This window comes from Anguilla anguilla, chromosome 12 (genome assembly GCF_013347855.1).
Source record: "Anguilla anguilla isolate fAngAng1 chromosome 12, fAngAng1.pri, whole genome shotgun sequence".
Lineage (NCBI taxonomy): Eukaryota > Metazoa > Chordata > Actinopteri > Anguilliformes > Anguillidae > Anguilla > Anguilla anguilla.
Genome location: NC_049212.1, coordinates 7466182 through 7485607, shown reverse-complemented (window position 1 = coordinate 7485607; position 19426 = coordinate 7466182). Strand labels below are relative to the sequence as shown.

General features: G+C 45.1%; 1 protein-coding gene across 1 annotated transcript in view; it reads left to right on the top strand.

Moving 5' to 3' along the window:
- The first annotated feature begins 15864 nt into the window (after window positions 1–15864).
- The window catches only part of LOC118208791 (SPRY domain-containing SOCS box protein 4-like), a 41107-nt gene continuing 37545 nt past the window's right edge, over window positions 15865–19426 (top strand). Inside the window, exon 1 of the mRNA XM_035383673.1 lies at window positions 15865–16588. Within this exon, the coding sequence (XP_035239564.1) occupies window positions 15883–16588 (706 nt within the window). The 5' untranslated portion in view covers window positions 15865–15882. The remainder of the gene's footprint in view (window positions 16589–19426) is intronic.

Below are 19426 nucleotides of genomic sequence, written 5' to 3'. Positions count from 1 at the left end.
AAATCAAGCATTTTTGAGCCGGTTTCTCAAAAGCTGTTATTTTGTCCTGACAAAGACCCAGTCCAGGTGGAAATGTTGATCTTTGTGTGGTGAATAACCTATTTTTTGCGGGAGCAGTAATTATTGTATGTGGATTTTATTCCCCATTTTTATGTGTTACCTCTGTCTTGTACCAGCATTATTTGGATGTGCTTGTATTTTCTTTTTCTTTTTAAATACTCCACTAAAGCCCCAGACTACTCCTGTCTGCCTTTCATTGTGGTGGATTTACTGTAATTGCAATAATTAATAGTAGTGATGTAGTTCTCATTAACTGACCAGTTGCCTATATGGAAATGGTATACTGAATTAGCATTTTAGCATGCTTTATACTGTGTTCTTATTGAAAAGAGGAAATAACATTACTTATACTACATCTAGAGGAACTATATTCCAGGTAGGTTTGTCATATATAACGTGATGCATCAATACTTGAAATCAACACAAAATATGATAATATATTATTAATACAATATAAAACAAATGTCACAGAAAAAAAATCTACCCTTAAGCTATCTACCATTAAGCTAGACTTAATAAGACTACTGACAAAGATATGAATGCGTTTCTGAGCCTTTGAAATGTTTCATGCCAGATGTGATGGGAATGTTTTGTAACATTTTGAAGGCATATTAATTTCACTATTACTTAATTAGGTGGAGGGTAGAAAAATGGTTAGAGAACTGGTCTTGTAATTATAAGCTATAGGCTTAATTCCCACATGGGGCAGTCCTGTAGTCCCCTTGAGCAAGGAACTTAACCTACATTGCCACAGTAAAATATGCATCTGTATAAAGGAACTGTGTGTAAAGAAACTTGCTCTGGATAAAAGTGTCTGCTAAATGTAAAATATAGCTTTCTGTTTGGTTGGGTATAGATGTTTCTGTAATCTCCTACGTTTAATTAATTCATGCTCAGTGTTAGGGATGGTCAGGAATTTAGTGAATAAAATATTCAGATATGAGCTTAAATCCCCAGTCCAAAACCAAGATGTTAATTAATAAGGGGGAAAAAGCACCCCCCCCCCCCCAAAAAACAAAAACAAAAAAGACTGAACTGCCAAATGGCTTCACACAACAAATGAATCACCGAGGAAACACAAATATGACTGGTTCCACAAATACTGTGTGCCAACTTTCTATAATTAAAGAACAAATCTGTATTCCCACAAGTCAGTAAGTAATCTCAGACAATTCAGTCAATTTTCTTCTCATAAAGCAAAAGACTGCTTTAGGCAGTCACATATAAGATGCATGATGATATAAGCCAGGAGATTACTAATATGTAGCAGTATTTATATCTCTCTGCTGCATGCATGTCATATTTATGATACTCTGATGAAGCGTTCTTCCTGAATAACAAAGACACTGGACATGATTCATTCCACATTTTGACTGTGAAATAAAAGCAAGTGGTTGTTTTTTTGACTTTTGAAGCAAATTGAGCTCATTTTGGTGGTCGCTGAATTTGGCAACCTTTGATAAAGAAGAAAAAAAGTCAAGCATTTGCATTTAATTGTGATCTAGATAATGGACAATGGATTTATGGATTCTAGACAATGGACAATAGACAATAACACTAGATGACACCCGATGTCTAATGTATTATTTTAAATGGTATTAGCATTTGAATCTGAAAGTTGGTCAAGTCATACCTGTCAAAATATTACACTTTCATGTTACATAAATGAGTAGAATTGAACTTCGCAGAATTCAAATTCTGCATTTTTGATTAAAAAAAATTAGTTGATCCGTTTTTGACACCTATTCAATTCATTAATTGAATTGCACACAATTCCAAAATGTAAAAAAACTGACCCCAGCCCCGATGTAAAGCTGGCCTCCCCTCCTCCCCTCCCTCGGAGGTAAATACCAAGCCGCAGCACCCTGAGGACCTCTGGGTGTAGTCACTGGTGCAGGCAGTTACCCAAGCTGAGCCTGCTCAGCCTTTGTTCAGCTTTGTGTGTGTGTGTGTGCATGCGTGCCTGTGTGTGTCTGTATATGTGTATATATGTGTGTGTCTCTGTGTGTGCGTGTGTGTGTACGTGTATGTGCGTGTGTACGTGTGTGTATGTGTGTGTGTCTGTATGTGTGTGTATATGTGTGTGTGTCTGTGTGTGCGTGTGTGTGCGTGCGTGTGCGTGTATGTGTGTGTATGTGTGTGTGTCTGTGTGTGTGTACGTGTCTGTATATGTGTGTATATGTGTGTGTGCGTGCGTGTGTACGTGTATGTGCCTGTGTGTCTGTATATGTGTATATATGTGTGTGTGTCTGTGTGTATGTGCGTGTGTACGTGTCTGTATATGTGTGTGTCTGTGTGTGCGTGCGTGTGTACGTGTATGTGCCTGTGTGTCTGTATATGTGTATACATGTGTGTGTGTCTGTGTGTATGTGCGTGTGTACATGTCTGTATATGTGTGTATATGTGTGTGTGTCTGTGTGTATGTGCGTGTGTACGTGTCTGTATATGTGTGTATATGTGTGTGTCTGTGTGTGCGTGCGTGTGTGTGTATGCGTGTAAGTGTCTGTATATGTGTGTGTATGTGTGTGTGTCTGTGTGTATGTGCGTGTGTGCGTGTCTGTATGTGTGTGTATGTGTGTGTGTCTGTGTGTATGTGCGTGTGTACGTGTATGTGCCTGTGTGTATATGTGTGTGTGTATGCGTGTAAGTGTGTGTACGTGTCTGTATGTGTGTGTATATGTGTGTGTGGTAGCATTCGCATTACAACAAAAACTGCCCTCTGTATCATTGTGGCCCATTCCTGTTTTCTTCTACAGAAAGACTTGGCTTAAGCTGCTCACAGCCACACCAGAACTGTTGTTTTCGCGGTGTTTATGAAACCATTGTGCCTGCAGTGGCAGTTCTATTTGAGGCACATGCTGTTTTGTTATTTTATTTGGCTCTATTTAAGTCATGAATCATGATTCACACGCAGATGGAAGAACATGAAAATGGGAAATGTTTTTTAAAATTTTTTTTATGTACTGTCCAGTGTACAAAGAGTGTTTGTCAAGAGATATTTTGGCAAATCTGGATCATTCCCAATAACTGTATGTGTGTGTGTAAATAACACAGGAAAGTGAGTTATAATTCTTCCCTGTTTTGCTTTTAATTCATTTTATTTCAGAATGCTTTTTTATGGTTTCCAGTTGTAAATTATAAGAATAAGTGCCATTATTTATCTCTGCTCCATTCTACTTTGAATGTTTGGCTTGCATGTGAATGAAGCAGAATGGACTGAGGAAGGAGAGAGAGATAGTGAAGGAACACAGGAGAGAGGGAAGTGGGCTAGCAGGGGGGGCGGGGAGCAGGGGGAGGGGGAGGGGGGGGGGGTGTGGAGAGAGAGCGAGCAGGGGGGAGGAAAGGGGCGTTGCCTCGCTCTCCTAATTCCCCGTTGGCTGCGTTACGGGCTCCGGGTGATGAGATCAGCGGGATGGGCTTTCAGCGCGGGGAAGCTCTCGGGTTGCTCCCGCCCGCCGACAGACCCGCGATCTCAGTCCCCTCTCAGCGCGCACGGCGACCGCTCGTCCTCCCGCGCACGCCTGCCCTCGGACCGAAACTAACTTCGGAACCCCCCCTCACCCACCCCCCCCCCACCGCGTAACTGACGTCGCGGCTGAGGCAGCGGGAACGCAGAGAGAAGGGGGAGTGCTGGGAGTTCCGGAATCCTCCAGGTAGTTCACTTAGGATCCTCTGGTCTTCCGCAGAAGGGGAAGTTCTATTTTTTTCCTCCTCAGTGACACCACTGCTATTTTTGTGTTTTGATTTTTTTTGTATTATTTCTTTTTCTTCTTCTGCCTAACTGCACAAGCGAGGCGCTCAAGGAAACTGGGTAACCGTGTGAGAGTCATTTGCCGGGGTGCTGCCGGACACCGCTCTCCTGACTGGAAGCGCTACACGTCCCCCGGAGACAGAGAGGGAGAGAGAGAGACGGAGTGAGAGAGGAAGAGTTGGTGTATGTGTGTGTGTGTGTGTGTGTGTGCTACGTGTGTGAGTATTCCTCTCGCCCTTTGTGCTCTGGCTGTTCAGGAGAGCCCTCTCTTCTAATCTGACCACCGTAGCGGCAGGGCACATTACCCACGGACACCTCCAGACTTCTCCTCACTCGCCCCCCTCTCTCTTTAACCCCCCTTTTCCTCAGACCCTGGGACCCACACTCTGGGATCATCTGGGTGCCCAGTAAAAGGATACTCTACTTTTCAAGAAAAAAACAAACATTTCTTTTTTCTCCCACATTAGACTCCTCTCCCTGCTTTTGAAGGATGCACTTTTTTCTTCCCCCCCCAGTCTTTTGGAAAGTAATGGCGACGCGAACTTGACCTGGGCTTTGATGGTAAGACATCCTTTCTTTTCTTTGTCACTCCAGAGCGTGTCTCTGTCAGTGGGTGGGATGTGGGTAAGCATGTTTACGGGCATCGGTAGCGAGCGCCCTGCTCACGCCGCGCGCTAGGGCTCCGCGCCGGGTGATTCCGGTCATTCGCCGACCCCGCAGTTACTCACAGGCAATTACCGGCAATGACAGCTTTGTTCAGAAGGTCAGTGAAGTCCGCTGGGGCAGCATGAGCACTGTTTGGCCGCGGCTCTCGTCCAAGACCGCTCTGTCCCTGCCAAGCGGCCAAGGAAGTGCACTTGGAAGAGCCCTATCGATCGAACTTAAGAGCAAAGTCACCGTCGGCCCCCTGGTGTTATTCTACTCAGGTTAACTTCCCCTTTGAAAGTAGTCTTCTTCTGGCTGTGTTGTTTTCAGGTGACTAACCAGGTTGTGAAATCTTAAGTCATTGAAGGAATGTGTGTGTGTGTGTGTCCGTGCGTACGCACGTGTGTGTGTATGTGTGTGTGTGTCTATGCGCGTGTACGTGTGTGTGCGTGTGCGTATGCGTGTTAGCTTTAGCATGAGTTGTCTGTTCTGTCCTCAGCAAGCTGCATGTCTGCTTGCCTGAGTGTTCATAAGCTCCCACAACATGGACAGTCAACGGTTAAATCTTGTATCCGCAAATCCTCTTGTGTTAATTAGCATAAGTATAAACAATAAAGTAATGATGGGAATTAAAAGGTACTGAGGGATAGAGTGCTAATCAGCATGTCAAAAAGGCTGTCCATTGGCATTCGCTCCCTTTGTCTTTGAGGAAAGCATGAATGGACTCTATCAATCACAAAGCTTAAAATGCTCTGTGGCACAGACACGGAAAGTTAAACGTCAAATGATACGTCTTATGCTGATGATGAGAAATAGAGAGAGAGAGAGAGAGGGGGGAGAGGGAGAGAGAGAGGGAAAGGGAAACTCCCCTGTCAGGTTCTCCCGTAAGATTTATTTAGGGAGAAAGCAGCAAATGAAGCTTTTTACTAATAGCAGACTGGAGAGTAAATGTTCTTCCTGATTCCTGACACTCACAAAAATGTAACAGGACCTTAGAATCCATTTAGAATGACTATGCGATGAGTTAACATGGTTTCTGGGGGCAACAGATGATTAGCAGTTGTCTCTGCCTTTGTTGTTCTCATTGGTGCACAGTGTCACATCCAAGCATATTTTACTAGTTCAAACTTGCCTGAAATAAAAGCTTTTGAAATATTTAATAGGTTATACATACAATGCTCTCAGCGTACAAAATGTGTTTTAGCAGTAGCCGCTGCAAAAAGCCAGTAAGCTGCTTTGAAACGTTTACTCAAAAATCAATGCAACTTGTGCAGACTGTGTTGTTTGTGGATCCCATTTAATAGCAGAGGCTTTGGCCAGGATAGTGCCGAGTCATGATGGAGACCCTGCCATTGTCTCTGTTCGTAAGGGCTGGACGCTACAGTGAAATGGTGGAAATAGCAGTGGGGCACAGTGCTATACGGCTCGAGTCTGGTCTCTGCCATGATAGGCTAGACTAGTGGTTGAGACTAGGGCACTTAAACAGCTTTTACTTGTCGAAAAGTGGCCGTCTTCCTTATTAAAACGGGCTCTCAGCCAGCTCTCTACCTGTAGCGAGTGCGGAGATATAGCCCTGAACTACTGAGCATGCTCCAGGTACCAGCTTTACTAAAGACTACAATGGGCGGGTGCTTACAGTCAATGGGCGGGTGTTAGACAATGCCGGTCACAGGTCGCACTCCTACTGAATACAAACAGAGGGGCTGGGCCTTGCTACTTGGCCTGAGGAGAGGGTCACACTACGGACAAAAAGCAGTTTGTCAAGTCTCTGTGTTATTCTTTTTAAAACACATGCTTCCAGTGCCTGGGTAGCCAGCACACCAAAGCCTATAGCTAAATAGCCCAACGTTTACTATAGCCACAAGTGCTTATGTATGAATGGGAATTTAATTTACTGAAATCACCATACCATGCTGTTCTTTATAGAACTAAATTTCCCTTGCATGTAGACTTTCAGTTTCTGGGGGAGATTATGAAGTATTTATCAAATGTAATTAATAATAGAACATGACTTTAGCTAGATCGATTTGTACAATCAACCCACAGCAAAAGATGCAAGTATGCACTTTAAATATAGCTTATTACTGCCAGTAATAAATATATAGTTTATTACTGTCAGCAATATGTCAATGTTAGCCTACATGTGGCTATTTAATATGTGTATTGTTGTTGGTATAATGGTAATAATATGATGCTGGAACATAGCAATAGCATGCTATTGTCATATGTTGCCGTTGCCTAGCATATTGCAGCAGTAGTAAAACGCAACTAGCAGTATGCTAACATTAGCTACCTTGAGCCTGTCTGAAAAAACATGGAAAGGAAACATGGTGTAGCTCTCTAGCGAGCAATATAGTTTAACAATAGTACACATTTTAGTTATTGTTCTTTTAAGCAGTGTCAATTTGTCTGATGTTTGGTTTGGCTGACATTTTTTTGGTGACCAGCGGTTTCACCACGGTCTCTGGTCTACCCCGCTAACGTGCTCCTGTATCTGTACTATGGATACCACCCATGTTCCCCACCTCATCCAAGGACAGTGGAGCCTCATCAAAAAAGGGCTACAGAGAGCATAGAAAAGCAAGTAATTCCACTATACTAGCAGGCTTGCAAGCTAATACCGTTTAGAGCTGGAACAGCAACCACCCCAAATCTCTCTTTAACGCAAGTTATTTGGTCAATGCCCCTGTTGCCTACGTCGCCTTCAAATGACCCACCCATTGTAGCTCTTCAAAAATGAGGAAGGGTAAATATGTACGTCATTATGACGTATACCACTACTAAAGTTTTCACCTTTCCCTGCAGATATCTCTGTACAGAGGTTGCTTTGGGCACCCACACAGAGAATGAATCAGCTACACTTTGATCTGTTTAAGAGCTAAATGTTGTTGTGGTGGGATTTCCCTTTAATCTAAATGGATTATATAAATATCTGAGTTTTATAATTCAGTAAATACATAATTGCCAACATACAGTATAATTAAGAAATAAGCTACTTAAATCATCTTCAGCAATTATGTCTACAAATCAGATAAATTAGTATTAGATTAACTTAAATGGAATTCATGTTGTTTTCCAGTTATGTCCATGAGCTGTATTTTCACAAAAACATTTTTCAGTATGAAAGATAAGAATCATCTTTATATTAATGGCTTTGCATAATGATATTTGCACGTATTAGTATGCCTATTCTGCAGGAAGACCTTCAAATTACCTCATTGTCAAGGGGTTCATTTGTTTTAGAGTAGCTGTCGCTCTATGCAGGCAAATGAGCTTCACACAGTGCATCCCGCCTGTGACTGTGACACACACACCATCTGGAGGCACTGGCGAATGTCTGTAGGACAGAATCACTCCTATTTAAATTCTTCGTAAATACTCTGCATTCGATAATAAAGTACTCCATTTCTAAGAATGTTTCGCAGATCAGTGAAAACACAATATCTATGGACTGCACAGTATTGCAGCCGCATAATTCTTTTCAGCAAATAAATGAGCTAATGCAATATTGTGTGACCAACGCAATATCTTGGAGTATCGCTTTTAATGCTGAGGTAAAGGACGCGTGAAACGGGTGTTCATCAGCACGGCAAATAAAAGAAAGGGTGTTTGGCTGAGGAAAAACATTGCCCGCTCGAGTCTTAGCTAAGGCACATTTGAACACCTCATAGAACCCAACAGAATCGTCTCCAACAGTTTCAGTGTCAGCAGCAGGACTTCAAACGATATAGAAACAATCATACAGTTGGTGTCATACAGGAAATAAAAATGTCGGTTGAGCTGCAGCCAGAACCTGTTTGTTAAATCCATCTAAAGACACTCCAAGAAACAATGCAAAGATGAGTATGACGGGGAGCTGCTTGGATTGATCTGCGTTTTGTGGCCTTCACACCTGAATAGGTGGAGGTGCTTTGCTCTGTCACGGTTCACAGGAGCCATTATGACCCAGGTGATGAGACAAACACGAAGGCAGAGATCAGGGGGAAAACTATAAGTCTTTACAGGGACTTAAAGTAAGCGCTACAAAAACAATAAACCAGGCTACACAAGGGGATATAAGGTGAGCCTGAACTAGAGAGGGTGGCCTAGCCACTAGGAACACCATACCAGAAACACAATGAGAAAAACTGAGGCAAATCAGGCACTTAAATACACAGTGGAACACCTGAAGACAATGACCTAAATAAGCAGACGTGTGTGGAATGTGGGGAACCCAATTATCTAATTACAACAACAATTAGTAGATACAGGACACGATACACAGGGGGAATCGAAGGGAGAAAGGGTAAGAACAAAAACAGGGAATTCAGAGGGCTGGAGCCAGAGCTGAGGCAAACTCGGAGTATAAAACTACAGGCTCTGATGGCCTGCCATGCTTAAGTATAGCAGACATGCTTCTTAGAGCCAAGTTTGAGATTGGCATATCGGTTGATAAAGGTCACTGTTTCTGTCATGATTCATAATGAAAACCAAATACATTCAGTTTTTAGCTGCCAAGAATCTAACACACATCCTTAGCGTTACAACCCCTATTTCCTACTACTGTAAACTACTGCATTGCGTCTTTTTAGTTTAAAAAAAAAGTTTTTACCTCAATCTTGGGGTAACATTTAACTCTCTATACTTTTGGTTAGATTGCTAGTGAATGGTATGTCCCAGAAATTCAACTGTGATGTGCAACCATGGCCAAGGGATGTAGGTTCTTTGAATTTACAAAATAATTAATCTAGTAATATGTTCAGAATTGAGCCAAATACGAAAACCGTCAGTTATTTCCCCGCTATCCAGTTTTACTGTCCCATGTTTACATGTCATCATTCTATCCATTTGAATTATTACACTTATTTTTCATAATGAGCCATTCAAATATTGATTCTGAGGAGGCGGTGCCTTTTGGCATTTGTCTACTTGGACCAGCCTCTATTGACAGTCAGAAAAAGGCCACATGCTTATTTAGAGATGCAAGGAGCTGTAAACATCTGTGTAAGCACACATATGAACCGAGCAAATTAGCTTCATTATACTTTATGCGCGTTACAATTTAGCCATTTGGCAGAAGCGTTAATCCGAAGTGCGTTTAACACGGTAAGCAATCACCAGTGGAGCTCGAGAGAGGGATACAGTCAAAAGAGTGTGACCTTCGTCTACCTACCTATTAAAGATGCTATACAGGATGCTAACATAATGTTCTATCTAGATTGCAGTAACATTTACATAGGAACAAATACATAGACCAAAAAGCAGCAAACTGACCTTGACTATACAGTATTTATAGTAGCTATATACCCAGTGCAGTGAAATTTACCGCTTGATATGAAAAGTCTTGCAATTGTAATGAAATCTGCCACAAGCTGTAATATGGTGTTATCGCTGGGTGATATAGGTTTTATGGTGTACGGTTCAAGGAACGGGTCACCAGAAATATTCAAGAAGCAGTTACCAGTGCTGTACATAGGGACGTGACATAAAAAAGTTCATTAAAATGTGTGATGTCTTCACATCTTCACATCGCTGATGACCGTAAAATCTTGCGATATTGCCTTTTCGCCTTGAGTCGGCTGCGTGGGGACAGCGACGGCATTATAGAATACACGCTGCGACTGTTTGTTTTTTGTAAAAACCCAGTAAACTACCCACTGGAGTGGAAGCGTGTAAGGACCTGCGATTCTGAAGTGGCTTCTGAAGGAATGACTCAGCAAATGGACCAGGCTCTCGAATGTTCTTCCCCCTGCTTAGTAAAAAAAGAACAGAACCAGCTGGGACAGAGGACACAAAGCCTATGGCTAACGCTAATGTGTCCGCTGGGCTGGCTCTTGAATACCTCTTTTCCTCTGTGAAGCTGGAACCAGGCTGGCTCAGTTGATTAGAGTTCTGAGTGGTCCTCCATTCTGTTTCCGATTAAGCCATATCCTCCATGACCCAGCAATATATTTTTGTCCCCTCTGAGGGACGATGAGTTTCTGGTCTCAAGAACCATATAATCTACTATACCGAAACCTAAACTACAAGGGACGTTCAATAAAAAACAAAACAAATAATGATATTTTGGAAAATATTTTCGCAGGAACATGTTTTTGTCATTCAAGATGCTTGTATGACGTCAAAAAATATTGGAAATAATGAGATTTCTTTTTCTGCCGGGGTCTCATGAGGATATGAGAGGACACCACATTGTTCAGTGGAGAGGCTCTCTAACACTGGCCCACTTATCGCTTTTAGGGGCCCGCCTGCCAGCTCCGTAACTACAGGGCTTCCGTCAATGCAACACCGAGCCGCTAAATAAAGGACCAGCTCGATGTCGATGGATTTTTTCTCCCCCTGAAACTAAAGGCAAACAGACTCAAGGCGATTCTAGCTCTGCCATTGTTAGCTGTGTAGCACGACTTATTCATACGGAAGAAATGCCTGTCTGTTGTACTGAACCCCCACAATGCACCTCTTTGAAAATGTGCGTGGCGTGCTACGGTGTCTCCTGCCAGTAATGCAATGGGAAAGCATTTGTGCTGTGCCAGCTCCGCTAAGTTTGGCCTCAGCTTGTGCTTGTTCCACTTGTTCCAACGCTGCAACAGAGAAAAGGGATGTAGCAGTTGCTGTCCTCGTGCTCACACACAAAACATGAACTCATTCACACAGACAAGCTCTCGCTCTCAGTCTGTCATTCACACACAAACTTGCTTTTATAATGGTGCGCACACACACACACACACACACACACGCACACGCACATGCACACTTACACACACTCACACACACACACGCACACACATACACACTCACACATATGAACACAAACACACTCCCACACACACACCATAAGAGGACAGAAAGCAGTCCTGCAAAGTTGATTAGAGACTAGGTGGCTGACTTGACCTCAGAATTGGCCTTGCAGGGATTCATTTCCTAGTCTACTCATCGTTGTCTTGTTTGTTATCAGATTCAGTGGTAGAGTAATTGCCTACGCTCTCTTACATTGTCTTCGTACTGTACAATTGCCCACTATTGATTTGTTTTTTCCTCTTCCACAGAGTTAAACGTCTCATTATTTTTGTCACAGTGACTTCCTCTCTGTTAACCAAATGATTTGTGTGAAACCGGAGCTAAATAGACACGTCATTCATTAGAAGCACGAGCATTAGGAGGCGATTTGGAGGGGGTGTGGAAAGGGGGAGGGGGTGGGGGGGGGGGGCATCTGTATGTAGATTCACTCAATGCATGTCCATTGTCCTTGAGGGGTATTGCGATTGGAGGGGGGGGGTATTCATTACAAAACCAAAGACCCCCTGCTGCACCACCCCCTTTCACATTCATGGGCAGCTTTAAGAGAAGTCAGCGGGACAAAGAGAGCTCACTCTCTCCTCAGTCTTCCATTTCATCCCCCGTTCACTGTGGGCGAGTGGTGGGAGGGAGCGTTGGTGTTGGGTCAGCGATGGGGAATGATCCCTTGGATGCTGGACTGTAGCACACATCATGTGTTCTGGAGCAAACCTAAGTAGCAGTATTTAAACAACTGGCTTTTATTCAATTTTTTTGTGGTCTTTGTTATTAATTAATTAATTTTCTTTCTTCCATTTTTAGCCATTTGATATCATTAATGAACAGGGTTTTTATCCCTGAATGCACGCATGGTGCAGAGAATTTGAAAGTCTGAAATCCTTCCTCTGGATCAGTGTCTCCCGTTTAGCTTTCAGCTACACATTCAGCCACATCCAGAGCAGTGAAATGGTGTTTAAATTCACAAGTCACTCGATTAATGGTTAGGCCTATAAAAAATAATGTGCAGTTTGTTTTTCACTCAAGACCGTTCAGTCTCATTTCCTTTCTCTGTAATCACAGCCCTGCCTGTGATCTATACCAGCGTCAAGAGATTTTTCATGAGATTTTGTGTTCCTTTTATTTTGAAATGTAAAACAGGAAACATTCCCCTTACAGCTCCTTGATCTTTGTTATCCGTCACTGAATTATTAATACTTTTGTTGTTAGACAAAAAAAATTAAAACCCGGTTTCTTCATGTAAAAAGAATACAAGCCATCTAAATGTTTAGCCATAATGAAGTGGGTTTTTTTTTTTTTTTTTTTAACGTAATACAGATGTGAATAAATTTGAGCAAGATTGCACACACTCTCCACATTTTTCTTCCCAATTTGGAATTTCTGATAATAACCGTAGGCCCACCCCAGTCTTGCAACATCCTCTGTGAGTTTGTGAAGGCGCGCAGTTTAGGCTGGTACAGACAGACAACTGGATTGGCCTGTGGAGATAAGATCATGTGGTAATGTGTGGAATATCTTTGCCAGTGTTACATTATCTTGCTGGACTCCTGACCATAGTTGGTGTTGGCGTGATCAGGCACAGATTTTTGGGCCGCGGCTCACAACACTGCACTGGTTGTGCCAGCCAGGCGCTCACGCGGTTGCTGTTATAAAGTTAAAACCCTAAATGCTTAGCCACTTAGGCTGTGCTTATTTTACCCTGTGTACGATAGTGACCCTGAGTCCCTGAGGTGTGTGGAAGCAGAGTCCACATTCAACAAAAAAAAGAAATGGGAATGTGACAGGAAGAGGTCAGCTGCTGCACTGGGAATGTGTCACATCTGGGATGTGACTTAAGGATGGCAGAATTCCCAAGTGGGAGCCGCACCTTGGGAACAGACCCTGAGCTGCCACAGAGCTCTGGTCTTCAGGGTTAATTAAACCTGATGTGAGATATGGAGCCGGTAGGGACAAGAGGGACACTTGCCGTTTTTGGATTAGAGTGGCCATATTTTTATGCTGAAAACAACGGTTTGTTTTCATGAACTTCACAAGATTAATACATTTAGATTCATGGCTGTAAAAATTATATTAGTATAACTACTTAATTTTACCAGACAATTCCTTTCTACATTCTTAACGGGACGTCCCTTGCACCAATATCTGAGGATATCTATGGATACGAATATGATCCTTCTGGATTATGGTGGCTGTATTTCTTCATTTCCACCTGTGAGAAAACTCAAGTTTGTGTGGAAGTCTTGCTCAGTGACAGGGCCCGTCACATGACATGACGCACGGTGACCGTAACCGGCTGTCATTGAGCCAGGGCTGCGTTTGTGCCGGCCGTTATTCTGTCGCTCTGCGCTCACCCCTCGGCCCGCTCAGGGGCCTCAGTCAGAACGGCGGGAGGAAGGCCGACCGCTTGGCGGAAGATGACGTCGTTTCTGACTCCGCGTCTGGGCCGGTTCAGACCGGCTCGCTGTCCGCGGCCGCCGCCGCCGCCGTCGGGAGCAGTCGCGCGACACGGCGCTCGCTATCTCGGGCCCGGAGCCAGAGCGCGCCGGCGCGTGATAGAGGGGGCCGTAAGCCGACACCCCCGGACGTCAATGGCTCCTCTGTTTCCCCCGGTCTCCCGGATACCCTATCGCCTCCGCCGCGGGCAGAGGCTCGCCGACCCGCGGGCGTATCGGGTGTGCGAGACGCCGGCGCCAGGCTCCGGTTCGCCGGTCCCGACCGGCCCACGGCACACGGTTGCGTGTGTGGAACCGAAAGGCTCCATACTGCCCGCCGCTTACTGCCTGCGCTGAATATGAATCTGTGTGGCTTTGAGTCGGTGCAGTTGCACACTGTTTCGTTTTAGCAATGAATGTAGATCAAGTTACTGGAACTTAGAATAGACTGTAAAATGTGTTGGGATTATATGTGTTTATGTATATATTACATTACATTACAGGCATTTAGCAGACGCTGTTATCCAGACTGACTTACACAACTTTTACGTAGAATTTACATTTACAACTGCATCCATTTATACAGCTGAATATATACTGAAGCAATTCCGGTTAAGTACCTTGCTCAAGGGTACAATGGCAGTGTCCTACCAGGGAATCAAACCTGCGACTGTTAGGTTACAAGACCAGTTCCTTATCCATTACAGTACACTGCTGCCCATATATTTATGTACGCACAGACACTCATATAAACAAACACGTATATACAAGCTATAATTTACTAGACATTTGTTAACAGCTGTTGGTTTCTTTTCCTGTCCTGCTGTATCTGGTCTCTGACCTCATCGTGACCTCATCACCACTATGAGCCTATAAGACGCAGGCAGTGCGTCGTCACCCTTCAGCTTCCTGGCAGAGTGGCCTTTTCCTGAGAACAGGGAAGAGGGCTTTTTGATTCCTGGAAGAAGTCAAGAACTACGTACTTGAACAGGAACAGCTGGCTTGCGTTACAGGAATACTCGTGACTTCACCAACGTATACCACATACATATTTTAAGTCCTATTGAGCTGACTCTGATTTGTAGTTTTATTCTTCCCAAATCAGAAACAATTTCATATTGAAGTTCTGTTGTTTTCTCACTCTGACAGCAAGCAGAAACTGAGGAGCTGGTGTTTGATGCCATTCTTGCTCATGGGAGTGAAAATAATGTATTACACGATTGAGTTTCCTGACTGTTTTTCCTCCTTCGCCTATTGAATGGATGCTCATAAAAATTGCATCAACTACGAGAGTGGCACATCCAGAAAGTTCCGCCCTCTCCCTTTTATAGAACAAAGTAGGACAGCGCATTCGCCTCGTCCCCTCTGAGAAGGTTTATGCAACCCCGTCTCTGGCTCTGCTACACCCAGTGGCCGGGTATGTGTGTGTGGGAGTGTGTGTGTGGAGTGTGTGTGTATGTGTCTGCATGTGTATTTGTGTGTGTTTGTGTGCTAGCGTGCGTGTGTATGTGGGAGTGTGTGTGTTTGTGTGTGTGTGTCTGTATGAGTGCGTGTGTGTGTTTGTGTGTGTGCGCGAGTGTGAGTATGTTTGCGTCTGTGTGTATGTGCGTGTTTGTGTGAGTGTGTGTGTCTGTGTGAGTGTGTGTGCGTCTGTATGAGTGTGTCTGTGTGTCTGTGTGAGTGTGTGAGTTGAGTTTGCAGTGCCAGGATGCTGTATGGCCTTGGGAGTGGGAGTGGGGGGTGTGTGTAGGGGGTGGGACTGAGAAGGTGAAGACGTCTATATCCTAAATGAGTCAGAGGAAGAGCTCTGCCCCAGAATCCCTCTCATTGTCTGGCCTCTGTGAGAGCCCTGCACAGTCCAAACAGGCAGCAGGATAAAGTGGAGCGCACTTTAAGGGGTCACCCCCACCCTTTTTAGCATTAGCCCTCCCTTCGGCTCTACAGTTAGGAAGTTAGTAGCTGCAGCAGGTAATTTGTCTGAGAGTGTTCTCTGCCCGTCTCTCTCCCCCTCAGGCGTGTGGATCCTGGGAAGGCGACGCCAGCGTTGGTGCGGGCCAGGGACTCCATCTCCCCTACCGGGCGCAGCGACAAAATCTGCTTTCATGAGGTAGCAGCGGGGGCCGGATCACAAGCGAAGCCCGCACTACAGCACCCCCCCCCCCCCTCACCCCTTCCCCCTTCCCCTCTCCCACCCTCCCGCCCCGTCCGCCAATTAGCGGCGCGATGGGTCAGAAGATCTCGGCGGGCATCAAGTCGGTGGACGTGCGGGGCGAGCCGGCCTTCCGGCCCGTGCGGCGGGAGCTGCGGGGGCCGGACTTCTCCAAGCCGGCCCGGCTGGACCTCCTGCTGGACATGCCGCCGGCGCCGCGGGACCAGCAGCTGCGGCACGCCTGGAACGCCGAGGACCGCTCGCTCAACATCTTCGTCAAGGAGGACGACGGGCTGACCTTCCACCGCCACCCGGTGGCGCAGAGCACGGACTGCGCGCGCGGGCGCGTGGGCTACACCCGCGGCCTGCACGCCTGGCGCGTCCGCTGGCCGCTGCGCCAGCGCGGCACGCACGCCGTGGTGGGCGTGGCCACGGCCGAGGCGCCCCTCCACTCCGTGGGCTACACCTCGCTGGTGGGCAGCACCCCGGATTCCTGGGGCTGGGACCTGGGGCGCAACAGGCTCTACCACGACAGCAAGAACCAGCCCCCGTCGGCCGCCCCCTCCTACCCGGCCTTCCTGGAGCCCGACGAGGCCTTCGTGCTGCCCGACGCCCTGGTGGTGGTGCTGGACATGGACGAGGGCACGCTCAGCTTCATGGTGGACGGCCAGTACCTGGGCGTGGCCTTCCGGGGCCTGAAGGGGAAGAAGCTGTACCCCATCGTCAGCGCCGTGTGGGGCCACTGCGAGATCACCATGCAGTACATCAACGGCCTCGATCGTGAGTTGAGCGCCTCTCTCCCACGTCCGTGGCTCGCGTCAACGGTCAAATTATCAGTCTGTTTGGTTTTATTTCCCAGGCCTTGAAGAAGTGCCAGTGTGGGTCAGCCTTTTGTTCACCTCCAGCACTGATTGGTCGATTGAATTTATTTGATAAATATAAAAACATAATACATCACACAGTGTATATATACGGCATATATTAGCTCTTAGGCTAACACAGCAAAGTCATGAGACCTATTTCCATTTTGGTCCTTCCTTCCATTTCCATTTTCACGTGGGTCAGAATGTCTTGCCGATGTACCTGACAGCTTCCATTAATGCACTGTGCATGATCTTTCACTGAATTTGTATTTTACGTCTCAAATATCTTTAAAAAATCGCAGTACAATGAAAAACCCTGCTCAATGCAATTATTTCTTTTAATCTCTCTCTTAAATTTCCCCGAGGGTCTGGCTGAGTTGATTCAATTAGGTGTCCAATCAGGCGTTTTAGTGCTGTGCTGTACGAAAGCCCGCACCCACGCTGGCAGTGGGCAGATGATGCCGGTGATTTGCTTATTTAAATGGCAACAAATAATTAGCGTTTTTTTTTCACTTGCTCGATTTCCTCCGCTTTAGCGGTGTCATGCTATTGCACAGTCTGTCAATAGTTACTGTAAACTACTGCCCAGCGAGTTCTGGGAGGAGAGGAATTGCCGTATGGTTGTTAAAGCACTTTTGGAAAGCGCGCTGATTCTCTCTGTTTTCGTTAGGCTCAGTACGTGTTGAATTACAGAAGCCCAAGGTGCGTTCTCAGCGCTCACTGATGTTGTAATATACTTTGTTTTTTGTTACAAAATCGGCAATTTGTGTTTTTGGCTGTGATTGGAAGAAGCATCCAAAATAATTGATTGTTGTTCCTCCTTTACTTGCTGACTCACTAACTGCCTGAGCAGCTACAAAAACAATCCTATACCACTAGACGCAACAGAGGGGTAAAAGGTCAGCTGAGCAGACAAAGCTAGCAAGAACTGTGGCTTTTCACCTTTTGGCTTTTATTTTGTTAGTGAGCCAAGCAGCGTGGATTAACAGGCACTCTGTTGTTGTTGTTCTGTGATACACTATCATTATTTTTACTGCATGTTAACTGCATTCATTTTTTTTTAGAATATCCTCTTTCTCTGTCTATATATATATGTGCGTGTGTGTGTGTGTGTGTGCGTGTATATGTGTGTGTGTCAGAGTTATTTTTTAAACTTGGAAATAATGATGCCCTACAATGCAGAAACATGCATCTCCTCATGTACATATGCATCTCCTCATGAATTACATTTTTACAATTACATTTTAGGACTTCTGCCATTTAAAAAAAAACAACATTTTTAAATGACCTGTCTGCAGAAAATGCTTTATGTTTTGTTTTTTTCTTTGGACTCCCTGCTTCAAGAATTTTTAAAGAAAAGTGGCTCTGAAAAGACAGGACTGAGTACGCCAGTACATCTGCAGTTTTTGCATGTAATATGCAAATAATGTCTGAAAGTAATTGGGCCTATCAGTGGAACCCTTGGCACACACATAAAGAAAGCAATACACATAGCAATTTGTCTCCGAGGTTCATGGTGATATTTTAATGCTTATTTTATCTTTAATTATTGCTTTACCGTATAATCCCGCAGCACCCTTTACTGCAGATAAACACTGCTCAGTGGGAACGGCCATAATTCAGTTGACATTCAAACTCTAAAATTCCGAGCCCAGCTGCAGCTTGTATGAACTCCCTCAGACCGGCCTTTAACCCTTTACGGTGTGGATAAACATTACACAAACGAATGTATCATATACATAGCACTTTTCTGAACACTCAAAGTGCTTTACAGTCATGAGAGGGAACTCGCCTCACCCAACACCAATGTGTTAGCACCCAGCTGGGTGATGCGCGGCAACCATTTTGCACCGGAACGCTTACCGCAGGTTAGCTAAGGTGGAGAGAACATTTTTTTAGCCAATTAAATCAGGGGATGATTAGGTGGCAAGTTCTAGAGTGCCAGGTTGGGAATTTAGTCAGAACTATCGGGGAACAGCCTACTCTTTGCGACAAGTGTCATGGGGTCTTTAATGACCACAGTGAGTCAGGATCTTGGTTTAATGTTTCATCCGAAAGACATTCTCGGAACGAATATAAATTACTGAGAGCCACAACATAGTGGAGAAGGCCAGGAACCCTTCCCTATTTGCCTACAACCATTCAGACAGTTCAAAAACAAGACACGGTTTTGGTGCCTTGTGAGGACACTGGGGGTTAAGAATGCAGAGTGATGTTTCTTGGAATTAAATGTAGATGCATTGCTTCTTTGTTTCTACATCATTGGGGGGGGGGGGGGTGTATGGGGAAAGCTTCCCTGTTTATACTTCCTGGAATGAGGATTTTAAGAGGCCGATATACGTTAAGGAGGGGCCATTTTGTTTTTAGAGCTGCTGACGTGGGGCCTGGTTTGGCACGTTTCTGCTGATTCACGCAGATGAAGGGAGCGGAGTTCTCAGCCCTGAGTGAAGCACGGAAAAGCCCGGAAAAGGCTGGACACCTCATCAATAACGCAGGCCTGTCCTGTCACACACGCATGATTTCATCTTTTCACGCAGGACTCTGCCTTTTCACAAGCGCCCGGAGTAACACTGAGATCCTCCTCCCTCCTCTGTCACCCCCCCCCCAAACCCCCCCACCCCCCCACTCCTGCACCCAATGCCCTCAGTGTGCCCTCTCACCCCATCATCCCTGTGAACTGGCACAATCTGCGTTCAGTGCTAATTGATTTTGATGTCTTGAAACCCGGGTCATTTGAATTAAGACACGCTGCTTG